Source organism: Protopterus annectens, chromosome 9.part0 (assembly GCF_019279795.1).
Source record: "Protopterus annectens isolate FY-2018-M chromosome 9.part0, PAN1.0, whole genome shotgun sequence".
In the NCBI taxonomy this organism is placed as follows: domain Eukaryota; kingdom Metazoa; phylum Chordata; order Ceratodontiformes; family Protopteridae; genus Protopterus; species Protopterus annectens.
Window position 1 is genome coordinate 855,650,833 of NC_056743.1, and position 12,529 is coordinate 855,663,361.

General features: G+C 43.5%; 1 protein-coding gene across 1 annotated transcript in view; it reads right to left on the bottom strand.

The window, feature by feature from the left end:
- The window catches only part of COL11A2 (collagen type XI alpha 2 chain), a 484,735-nt gene that overhangs the window by 333,427 nt on the left and 138,779 nt on the right, over positions 1-12,529 (bottom strand). Inside the window, exon 4 of the mRNA XM_044083566.1 lies at positions 8,707-8,869. Within this exon, the coding sequence (XP_043939501.1) occupies positions 8,707-8,869 (163 nt within the window). The remainder of the gene's footprint in view (positions 1-8,706; positions 8,870-12,529) is intronic.

Here is a 12,529-nt window from a genome sequence, read left to right on the forward strand (position 1 = left end):
AATGTTTTAAGTGCTATAGCCCTGATATTCCATATCCCCACCAAATGATTACTCATCAACATGGGACCATTAACAAACAGAATGAGAAAAACAATGATAAAATTAAACTAAAATGGGACCATGAAAAACTGAGAAAAATGACAGCAGGAATTAACAGTTTAGATTCCCCTCCTACAAACTGGAGTACAGTTGTGTACACCTACCATAAATGTAGATGTTCGAGTGTCTTCACTGTTGCAGTCATAACTGTAGGGTGTTCCTGCCGGCAGGCAGCCCGAGGTCGGCCAGAATTCCAAAGTCTGGGTCCGGCGTCGGCTGTACCAGCAAGTACCCTGCCCTCAGAATGCAGAAATAAGGGAGAAAGGCATGACAGAGCAGGGGTTCATGCACTGCCCTCAGTATGAAATAAGGGAGAAAGGTACACGCCAGGAATAGGGGTTCATGCACTGCCCTCAGTATGAAATAATGGACAAAGGCACGACAGAGCAGGGGTTCATGCACTGTCCTCAGTATGAAATAAGGGACACAAAGGCACACACCAGGAATAGGGGTTCATGCACTGCCCTCAGTATGAGAGTGACAAAGGCATGACAGAGCAGGGCTTCATGCACTGTCCTCAGAATGAAACAAGTGACAAAGGCACGACAGAGCAGGGGTTCATGCACTGTCCTCAGTATGAAACAAGTGACAAAGGCACGACAGAGCAGGGGTTCATGCACTGTCCTCATTATGAAATAAGGAAGAAAGGCACGACAGAGCAGGGCTTCATACACTGTCCTCAGTATAAAATAAGGGACAAAGCTCTCTCTGTTCTGAGTCAGGCAGAATACCACTGTCTTTCTAGTTGCCCGCCTCTTATGTTAATCTGACCATATATCTCATTTCTCTCTACTTTCACTGGCTTATGTAGGTAATCACAAAACCATCACTTTAGAAATCCCACCTTTAATTATTTAAATTTGGCCATCCTACAGTATTTCATAGTACCAAAATACAAAAGTAACCACCCCTTTCAGTCCATCTTGCTGTTTTAAAATAGTAACTCCACTAAACCTTAACTTTTTAAACAGGTAAAACTCAAGTTACCTACTTTCATATCTAACTTCTCTAGTGCACACTGCAGAGTGCATTCTTTTCAATCTTACCTTTAAGCATCCCTGTTACTAGCACTTTCTAATACCTAAAAGATCATCTCTACTTGACTCCAAGTAGACTTTTCTCTATCTGTTAAACCTAGCACTTGCTCCTACAGTACTTATTACCTTGATCGGCACTCTTATAGATAGCACCCCAAAAGGCAAACCCCCATTTCTCTAGGTCACTCACGTCCCCAGAATCTCTTTTAAAGTTTTTTGTCTAGTCCTTCTAGCATGCTCGAGGGATCAGTTGCTATAGTGTCCTCCTGTTCAGCTGGTGAACCTGAGAATGTTGAGGCAATGTTACAATTGCCTCATGTACACTGAACAACCCTCTCCTCCTCCCACAAAACACAAATACATCACGAGAGATGCAACTATCTCTGACCAAACTGGAGGCTGAGCTCTCTCAACATAGGACTGGCAAGACCAGTCAGGAGGAGAAGGTTACCACACACACACTATAGACCCAGTCTCACATAGTACCATCACAACCTCAAATCATACACATAAACACACAAGAAGACATACTCGGCTCTGATCAAAAATCTGCACCAAAACAGCAGAGGCCACCAAAGCAGACACCCAAACAACCACCACCTCAGAGACACAACACCTGCAACACATAGACCTCACAGTCAGAGTGTCAAACAGTCACAGCCCTTAAGGCCAAACACAATGCCAGACACACTGAGTCATTGGTGACTCCATAGTCAGACACTGGCGTCCGCTCACCAGACTGAGTAAGGAGAAGGTCGACAGTAGCCAAAGCTGCCTGTCCGGAGGCGCTAGAATCCATACACATAACGCCAAAGCACTCAGGTCTCTCAACAGCAGGTGCAAATATGACTCAGTCATTGTCCCGCTGGTGTAAGCGACCTGAGGCGATACCTCCTTGGACTACATGAAAGAGACATTGAGGGCTCTCTGATTATGCTTAGCCCAGGGCAGGTATGACCTGACTAGGCTTGAGCAGTATCCTACCTTCACCCAAGAATGATGCCACAATACAGAGATAAGATGATCAGCTTTAACAATTGGCTTAAACTCTGGTGTCATTTCAAGGGGATCAATGTCTAATCTGCCTGGGATGACATGCTGGACAAGCCACGCAGCTGCTTCCGCAGGGCGGCTGACGCACCTGTCACCCTGGGATTCGGATATTGGCAAAGGCTCTTGCCACCCCCATAGTGCCTTTTTTAGGCAATGAGCTTTCAAATTCTAAACCTACCACCCTAGCTAAAAAGAAACAAGGTATTGGAAAGCAGAATGAAATCAAAATCCCTTTGAGGCCTCTCAGGAAAGATCGATTTGGAGTACAACCTGTCGGCGAGAAGGAAACAGAGGCAGAATCCATGGAGGTTCCAAGAACAGGTGTCTTAAAGTTGGATACCAAAACTGCCGAGGCCAATTTGGAGCTGTCAAAATGATAATCTTGGGTTTGTCCTGTTTTATTTTCAGTAACACCCGAGGCAGAAGAGGAAGAGGAGGGAAGGCATAACCCGAAAGATTCCTCCAGCTGAAAGACAGGGCATCCACTTTCCAAGCTGTTTTGTGGAAGGACCTGGTGCAAAAGAGAGGCAGCTGATGATTGAGATGAGATGCAAACAGATCTATCTGATGGCAACCCCAAACTGCCGTAATCCTGCTGAATATGTTGGGGTCCAGCATCCATTTGTGAGAATCCAAAAGATTTCTGCTTAGGCTGTCTGCTAAGAGATTCTGTTTTCCTGGAATGAACTGAGCTTGAAGATGCAGATTCAGATTTAGAGCTGTGTCCCATAAACTCATGGCTAGTCTGCAAAGGGGGTATGAGTGAGAGCCCCCCTGCTTGTTTATATACCACATGACTGTGGTATTGTCTGTGCGAATCAGAAGATGGCCTGGTTGCAAAAGATTCTGGAAGGCTAGAAGAGCATTTTGGACTGCCAACATTTCCTTCAAGTTGATGTGCCAGGGAAGATGCTTCTTGGTCCAGTAGCCCTGCTGGCAATTGTTTAGGTAATGAGCTCCCCAAGCATAATCCGAGGCGTCTGTGGTTATGATCTGAACAGGATGAGGTACGAAGGGATTCCCTTCGTTTAAAGCACAAGCCCTGGACCACCAGAGGAACTCTTTTTGGAGGCAGGGAATCAGAGGTATCATTGTTTCCAGGCTGTGGTAAAGCTGAGACCATACACTCTTTAGGTACCATTGAAGCTTTCTCATATGAAGCCTTGCATTTGGGATCAACAGGATGCAAGAAGCCATGTAGCCCAATGTCTGCAGGAATTTCCTTGCAGTGAGCTGAGTCAAAGTAGCCAAGGTCTTGAAAAGTGATGCCAGCTGTACTTGCTTTTCAGGAGTAAGGAAGGCCCTTTGTAGGCTTGTGTTTAGAAGAGCTCCCAAAAAGATCATTTGTTGAGAGGGGATCAAATGTGACTTTTTTGTGTTCACTGAAAATCCCAGAAGTAGGAGAAGATGCTGAACAAACTGCAGATGTTGAAGTAAAAGATCCTTGCTGTCCGCCTGAATAAGGCAGTCGTCCAGATAGGGGTAAATTTGAATCCCTTGGAGTCTGTAATGTTACTACTGGAGCCAGACACTTGGTAAAGACTCTGGGCACAGTAGATAAGCCAAAGGGCAGTACAGAGAATTGAAAGTGTCTCAAACCTGCCTGGAATCTGAGGTATTTTCTGCGTTCCTGTCTGATGGGAATGTGTAAATAGGCTTCCTTCAAGTCCAGTGTTACCATCCAAGCATCCTGGGAGAGCATGGGAAGAAGTTGTTGCAGAGTAAGCATCTTGAATTTTGGAATCCCCAGAAAGGTATTTAATACTGAGAGGTCCAGAATAGGTCTCCATGAGTTTTGTTTCCTTGGGACCAGAAATAGTCTTGAGTAAAAACCTTTTCCCATCTCTGGAAGTGGAACAGTTTCTATGGCTATCATGGCCAATAAAGCGTCCACTTGATTTAAGGCTTCTGACCATTGATGTTTTGGCAGATCCGGACAACCCGAAGACCTTGGCAGAGTATGAAAGTGGAATTTGTAGCCTCTTAAAATCACGTCTAAAACCCATTTGTCCTGGGTAATATGAGTCCAATTTTGGTAGAAAAGAGAAAGTTTTCCTCCGAGAGGGGCTTCCAGGCAAGGAGGACCTGTAGCCCAACGGAGAGAGTCATTGGGTCTGCTTTTTTGTGATTGAGGTCCGTCTTCTCCCCTTCTAGGTGAAGAAGCAGTCCATTGTCTTGACCTGTAAGAGGCCTGAGCCTGCGCCCGACCTCTGAGCCGTCTATATCTTCCCCTTTGAGGCCTATCAGACGTGGAAAGGACCAATTTTGAGGGCCAATTTCTAGAAAATCTAGGAGGCTGAACTTGTAAAAAATCTTTAACGGTCTGCATAGATTTTGCTTTTTCTTCCATCTTTTTAATAACCTCCTCAGCCTTGGATCCAAATAAAACATGCTGAACAGGGGCATCTAACAGTTTAGCCTTAACCTGCTCAGGTAAATTCTGCTCACGAAGCCAAGCATGTCTCCTGATAACAGTACCAGAGGCTGCGGCCCTGCAAGAAGCTTCCAAGGCATCAAAACCACAATGTAAACTATGTTTGCTAACTTGTTCAGTTGCATGCAATACATCCTGTAACTCCTTGTCCTCTGCACATGCAGGAAAGGTAGAGAGCCTTTGCTTTAAAACAGACAAAAGAAATTGCTGATACTTGAACATGTGAAACTGGCAATTTAAAGCTCTAATAGAAAGAGTAGCAGAAGTGTAAACCTTTTTGCCCTACCTGTCCAAGGCACAAGAATCCTTTTCAGAGGGAATAGGATTTTTAGATGAAGCGGCCTTAGCAGCCCTAGAACCCTGAGAAATGGTTTTAGGATCAGCAGAAGGGTTCTTAAATAAGAATTGATGGGAGTCAGGGACTCTGTAAAATCTATCAGGCTTAGAAGGAGCAGGCAGCAAGGAATCAGGATTCAGGTTAGCTTCAGAAAAAGCATCATCCACAATATCAAGTACAGGAGGAATAGCCAAAGGTCTGTGTTGAGGGAGAAGGAGAAATTCCCTAAGTCTCTTCTTGGAAGCAGAATAATCCTGACCTTCCCAATGAAAATGCTCCTCATCTCATGTAAGGTTTCCCCAAAAGAGAAATCTTCAGGGGAGAAGCAGAGGAATAGAGTCCTCTGCATCAGAATCCTCATAAGGAGGAAAAGAATAATCCTGGTCAGAGGAAGAGACAGAAGACACAGAAGCCTGATCAGATGAATCATAAGCAATATCCTGTCTAGGCCTTTTTTCTGGAGGAGGGTGAGAACCCCTAATCATTGTCAGTAAATCTTCAGCCATCCGTAGTAATTGCTTCTGGGACTTGGGAGCTGTATCCGAGGAAGCTTGAGAAGAAACCTTGGTTTAACAGGAGTCTTTGACTTTGTCTTTGTAGAAATAGTGATATGAGAAGGCCTGAAAACCCCCTCAGAAGCCGGTACCTGCACAGCGGTTCCGACCCATATGAAGGAGCGACGTCCAAGGTCCTGCAGCAGATAAAATACTAGGCCTAGAAGGCTCCCCATGGGAGTCCGTGTCGCCATCGGTTCGGCGGCGGACGACAGGCTGCAAAAGCGCCACTGACGCATCGCGAACCCGGCTGGCTCCGCTGCAAAGTATCTTGTTTGGACCTCGGAGGCCTATCCTTGTCCTTGCGCTTTTGAATTCCGTTGTCGGTAAAGTATCCGATGACATCCTATAATTGAATCGCTCACCTAAATAATTCAAGGCCCAATCGCACCTATGCTTGATAGTGCGAGAATTAAACCTGGCACAGAGCCGACAGCAAGAAACGTCGTGGTCAGGGCCTAAGCAAGGTAGACAGTAAGAGTGGAAATCTTTATGAGGTATTTGTTTTCCACACGATATACAATTATTAACTTTTTCTGACATCGGAGGAGCAAGAAAAAGTTTCAACGGGTACTTAGCTTGAGAAGAGAAGTAGAAAACTTCGGACAGACGACAATCAAAGCACGTTTTCCTGAATGCGCCAACCAACGACTTGCGAGCTGCTTTCCACCGCACGGCAAGAAAGAATGGGAAGATGGCGTCGGCTGTCAGCTTTATACCTCTGCGTTCTGACGTCAGGGTACTTGCTGGTACAGCCGACGCCGGACCCAGACTTTGGAATTCTGGCCGACCTCGGGCTGCCTGCTGGCAGGAACACCCTGCAGTTATGACTGCAACAGTGAAACACGAAGAACATCTGAGAAAAATGACAGCAGGAATTAACAGTTTAGATTCCCCTCCTACAAACTGGAGTGCAGTTTTCTAAAGCCTATTATGAGATGGCAACAGTGGTACAGCACAGTTTCAAATGTTTAGAGGTACATGAGGGAAAGAACAAGAAAGTGAGTGAAAGAAAGGATCAGAGAGAGTATGAGAGTGACAAAGGCACACGCCAGGAATAGGGGTTCATGCACTGCCCTCAGTATGAAATAACGGACAAAGGCATGACAGAGCAGGGGTTCATGCACTGTCCTCAGTATGAAATAAGGGACACAAAGGCACACACCAGGAATAGGGGTTCATGCACTGCCCTCAGTATGAGAGTGACAAAGGCATGACAGAGCAGGGCTTCGTGCACTGTCCTCAGTATGAAACAAGTGACAAAGGCACGACAGAGCAGGGGTTCATGCACTGTCCTCAGTATGAAATAAGTGACAAAGGCACGACAGAGCAGGGCTTCATGCACTGCCTCGGTATGAAATAAGGGACACAAAGGCACACAACAGAATAGGGCTTCATGTACTGCCCTCAGTATGAAATAAGGGACACAAAGGCACATGACAGGAATAGGGGTTCATGCACTGTCCTCAGTATGAAATAAGTGACAAAGGCACGACACAGCAGGGCTTCATACACTGTCCTCAGTATGAAATAAGTGACAAAGGCACGACACAGCAGGGCTTCATACACTGTCCTCATTATGAAATAAGGGAGAAATTCATACACTGTCCTCAGTATAAAATAAGGGACAAAGGCACGACAGAGCAGGGCTTCATGCACTGTCCTCAGTATGAAACAAGTGACAAAGGCACATGACAGAGCAGGGGTTCATACACTGTCCTCAGTATGAAACAGGTGACACAAAGGCACACAACAGAGCAGGGGTTCATGCACTGTCCTCAGTATGAAATAAGGGACAAAGGCACGACAGAGCAGGGCTTCATACACTGTCCTCAGTATGAAATAAGGGACAAAGGCATGACAGAGCAGGGCTTCATGCACGGTCCTCAGTACGGAACAAGTGACACAAACGCACATGACAGAGAAGGGGTTCAGGCACGGTCCTCAGTATGAAACAAGTGCCAAAGGCACATGACAGAGCAGGGATTCATGCATTGTTCTCAGTATGAAATAAGGGACAAAGGCACGACAGAGCAGGGCTTCATCACTGTCCTCAATATGAAATAAGGGACAAAGGCACGACAGAGCAGGGCTTCATGCACTGTCCTCAGTATGAAATAAGGGACAAAGGCACGACAGAGCAGGGCTTCATGTACTGTCCTCAGTATGAAATAAGGGACAAAGGCACGACAGAGCAGGGCTTCATACACTGTCCTCAGTATGAAATAAGGGACAAAGGCACGACAGAGCAGGGCTTCATGTACTGTCATCAGTATGAAATAAGGGACAAAGGCACGACAGAGCAGGGCTTCATACACTGTCCTCAGTATGAAATAAGAGACAAAGGCACGACAGAGCAGGGCTTCATACACTGTCCTCAGTATGAAACAAGGGACAAAGGCACGACAGAGCAGGGCTTCATCACTGTCCTCAATATGAAATAAGAGACAAAGGCACGACAGAGCAGGGCTTCATACTCTGTCTTCAGTATGAAACAGGTGATACAAAGGCACACAACAGAGTAGGGGTTCATGCACTGTCCTCAGTATGAAACAAGTGACAAAGGCACATGACAGAGCAGGGGTTCATACACTGTCCTCAGTATGAAACAAGTGACAAAGGCACATGACACAGCACGGATTCATGCACTGTCCTCAGTACGAAACAAGTGACACAAATGCACATGACAGAGAAGGGGTTCAGACACAGTCCTCAGTATGAAACAAGTGACAAAGGCACATGACAGAGCAGGGATTCATGCATTGTTCTCAGTATGAAACAGGTGACACAAAGGCACACAACAGGAACAGGGGTTCATGCACTGTCCTCATTATGAAACAGGTGATAAAGAAACATGACAGAAAAGGGGTTTATGCATGGTCTTCAGTATGAAACAAGTGACGCAAAGACACATGGCAGAGCAGAGGTTCAGGCACTGTCCTGTAAGTCGCCCAAGCCATGACAAAAGAGCTCTCTACAATGGTTTGCTACACTGCTACTCCGGGTTGTCAAATAAAAAAATAATGATTTAAACCAATGAGACAATAAGTTGTTCTTCAAATGCAATTCATGTGCTTTATTACCACAGGTACAAGAAACTCATAGTAATGTCTTTGTGCTCAGCTAGATTGCTAGATTTGCGTGTCATAGTCAAAAGGTTTATTTTCCCAGTCACACACTATCAATGCCTACCTTAAAGACCTCTTCATCCAGAATTCTGGTTCCAAACACCACAATGCCCTTGGTGTCGACTACAGGTTTTGGACTACGTAGCAGAGGCTTGGAAACCTTTTTCTTACAGTCCATGATTATTGTCACAGTCTTCTTCTGTACGCTTATAGCCACACGATGCCACCTGAGATAAGAAAGGGCAGGAAACAAGCTTAGAGTTCAGCATTACTTATCAATCAGGTCTAAGATTTAACCAGTCCTAGACATGTACATATATATATATATATATATATATATATATATATATATATATATATATAATAAAATTAAATGGCAGTTGGTTCAATAACAATTTCATCTAAAGACAACTCACCCACTCAAATGGTTGAAAGTCAATTTCTTTGAACATACAACTTAATTTATTTCAAAATAATGAAACATGAGCTCGTGAAGGGCATCAAGGGAAAGCTTTTCAAACAGAGTTTTTTGCCAGGGGGGCATCCCCCCTGCATCCCTGCACCCCACACTCCCTTACTTAAATATATTAACTTCACAATAGCACGGGGGACATCCCCGCTGCATCTCTGCACCCCACACGCCCTTAATTATATTAACTTCACAATAAAACTATGTACAAATGTAAAATACCATACATGGTAAATCACTGCCAGTGCCCATACATAAACCACACTGGCTGTGATTATTATAGGTGATCACAAGCACCTGCTAAGACTTCTTCATACACTTGTAGATATTCCTGCTTCCTGCTTCTGTATTATACAGTATATTATATTACATATAGCTGTCCCACATTCTGTTCAATGGGATTTCAACCAACATGTCATTTAATTAAACTGACTTTCAACCACTTTTACTATATCAGTTACTTTAGATAAAACTGTAATTCAACATAGGACTATTTTATACACACACACACACATATATGTATATATATATATATATATATATATGTGTGTGTGTGTGTGTGTGTGTGTATTTTATTTATTTTACATTTTTTAACCAGGAAAGTCTGACTGGATACAGGCCCATTTTCAGCGGAGGCCCAGGGAGAAAAGCTCCAAATGTACAAAAACAAGTGTAAATACAGTGAAATTATTACAGCGAGTTATCACAAAACTGAGATTTGTTTATCGATATGTACACACAGGTACATGTTTTTCGCACATACACACAGCAATGGTTGGAAGCAAGTAGCTGAGAAAGAAATAGTTAAAGATTTCATCTGAAAAAGGAAAACACATATATTAAAGGTGGTTATCATACATGATGTAATGTTAACTTTAAATCTTTCCAGTAGGTGGGTGATACACAGAATTTTAAACAGTTAGAAAAGTCAGAGTTTTATTCCTTTAATGAGGTTCTCATTTATGAATTAATTATGTTTGAGTGAGGGTTAGTCAGGGTTTGTACAGGGACAAAGCCACTGCATTTTTATGTATTTCCTAAGGGAGTTTTTGAATTGGGATAAGGAGGGGTCAGTGGTGAGTTCAGCAGGAAGTAGGTTCCAGTTTTTACCAGCAGAGTTGGAGAATAGTGATTCACCAGCTGAATTGTTGGTTTTAACAGTTTGCACTAGCAATTTTTTGGAACGGTGAAGGGATTTTAGGTTACTGTAGGGGGTAATAATATTTTTCAGCATGGGTGTACTGTCTGGTTGCTAGAGGATTTTGTGAACAACTATTAGTTGGTTATATTGCAGTTGATAGGGTAGTTCAAGCCAGTCTAACGACTGAAGGCCAAGGCAGTGATGGGTTCTATAAGCTGATCCTGTGGCAAATCTGGCAATGTTATTGTAGCACCTAGTTAATTTATTGAGGTTTGATTTGCTTAGGTTTACAAAGATGGGAGAGCCATAAAGAAGGGTTGATAGCAGATGTGAACGGGCAATAACAGTTCTAGCAGATGGGGTTAGGAATGGTTTAATCCTGTATAAAGAGCCTCATTTTTTATTAACTGTTTTAATAGTTTTGTCTATGTGAGCATCAAACTTGAGGTTGTTGTCGATGATCACTCCCAGTAGTTTAGTACTAGGTTCTGGGGAAATGATGGTACCATTGTTAGATATTATGGTGAGAGGTGGTGAGGAGACCTTGCGAGTGGGGGAGAAGAGTAATAGTTTGGTTTTATTTTGGTTTAATAGTAGTTGGCGACCAGTGAGCCAGTTCTCTACTTTGTTGAAAGTGATTTGGGACAAGGATTGTAAATCTGTGGGGGAGGTGGCAGAGCAGATTAGGGTTGAGTCATCTGCATACTGAATACAAGTTGCATCACGGATGACTTTGTACAGGTCATTAATGAATATGGAGAATAGGAGGGGACCTAATATAGCTCCCTGTGGGACTCCAAGGGTGACTGGTAAAAGGGACGATAGGTTATTCTTCCACAGTACAGCTTGCTGTCTGTCACTTAGATAAGAATGAAACCAGGTAATGCTAGGTTATCTATGGAGAGTGATTTTAATGTGTTTAAGAGTAGCTGGTGATTTACCATATCAAATGCCTTGCATAGGTCAAGGAAGAGGGCTGAGGAGAGCTTGTTGTCATTACGGTTTTGATTTATTGTATGGGAAAAGGAGAGAAGGGCTGAGGTTGTACTATGACAAGGTCTAAATCCGTGCTGGGAGGGGGCTAGGAGAGTGTTTTGATTCAGATAGGCAAGAAATTGCTTGTGGATACATTTTTCCATTATTTTAGCCAAGGGAGACAGAATGGCTATAGGCCTATAACTTGAAAGTTCAGTGGAATCTCCCCCTTTATGAAGAGGAACAATGCGGGAGATTTTCCAGATGTGGGGGATATAGGCTTCGTGGATAGTTCTATTGATTAAAATTGATATGGGGGATGCTATTTCATTAGCGCCTTTTTGGCGATATTCTGCAGGTAGTAGGTCTGCTGAAAGGGTGGTGGGTTTCAATTTTTTAAGTATGGACTTAATAAAAGATGTTGGTACTGGATCAAGCTTAAAGGGGATCTTATTATCAGGTGTGGGGTTGGTGGTACTTGGGGTATACGGAGATAGCTTACTGGCTAAGGACTGCACAGTTTCTGTAAAGAAAGTGTTAAAGGTGTTTGCAACAATTTTAGGAGGTTGTTGGAGGGTAGTTAAGGGGGTAGGGGTAGTTGATTGGCCTGGGTGGAGAAGTTTGTTTATGCCTGACCAGAATTTTTGTGGTTGATTTTGGTATTTTGTTTCAGATTACAGTAGTAATTACTTTTGTCTAGCATAATAGACTTCTTTGCATCATTTCTCAGCTGTTTATATATAAGGTGGTCTTTTGGGGACAGTGGTTCTCCAGGAGGTCCATGCTTTGTTTCTGCTAATATTTTTTTGCCTTGTATCATTGGACAGCCATGGTGCTACTTTATTATTGGTTCTGATAGTGCGTGGGGGAGCATGGTTATCCAGGATAGCAAGAAATGTAGAGTTAAAGTATGACACCGCGTCATCTAGTGGAAGTAGCCATAGGTTGGACCAGTCACATGTGTTAAGTTCATTCTTTCTGAAATTTAGTTTGAATAAAGTTCTTACAACTTCTAATGGTTTTAAAGGAAGATTGTTGAGGGATGTCATTTCTTTTCCTGAGTATATAGGTCAGGAAGTGATCACTAAAGTCCTCAGGTAGGGTGCCTGTTTTATATATCTGGGGTAGGTTGTTTATTAATATCCAGTCTAGAATACTTTCATTTTTGTTAGGCGTATTGATTCTGGTTGGGGAAGATATCATCTGGGAGAAGTCATGCAAATTTATATGGGTGGAGGGAAAGTCTGAAGAGCAAGTATTCCAGTCGATATTAACATCCCCGAGAATAATAGATGTCCTTCA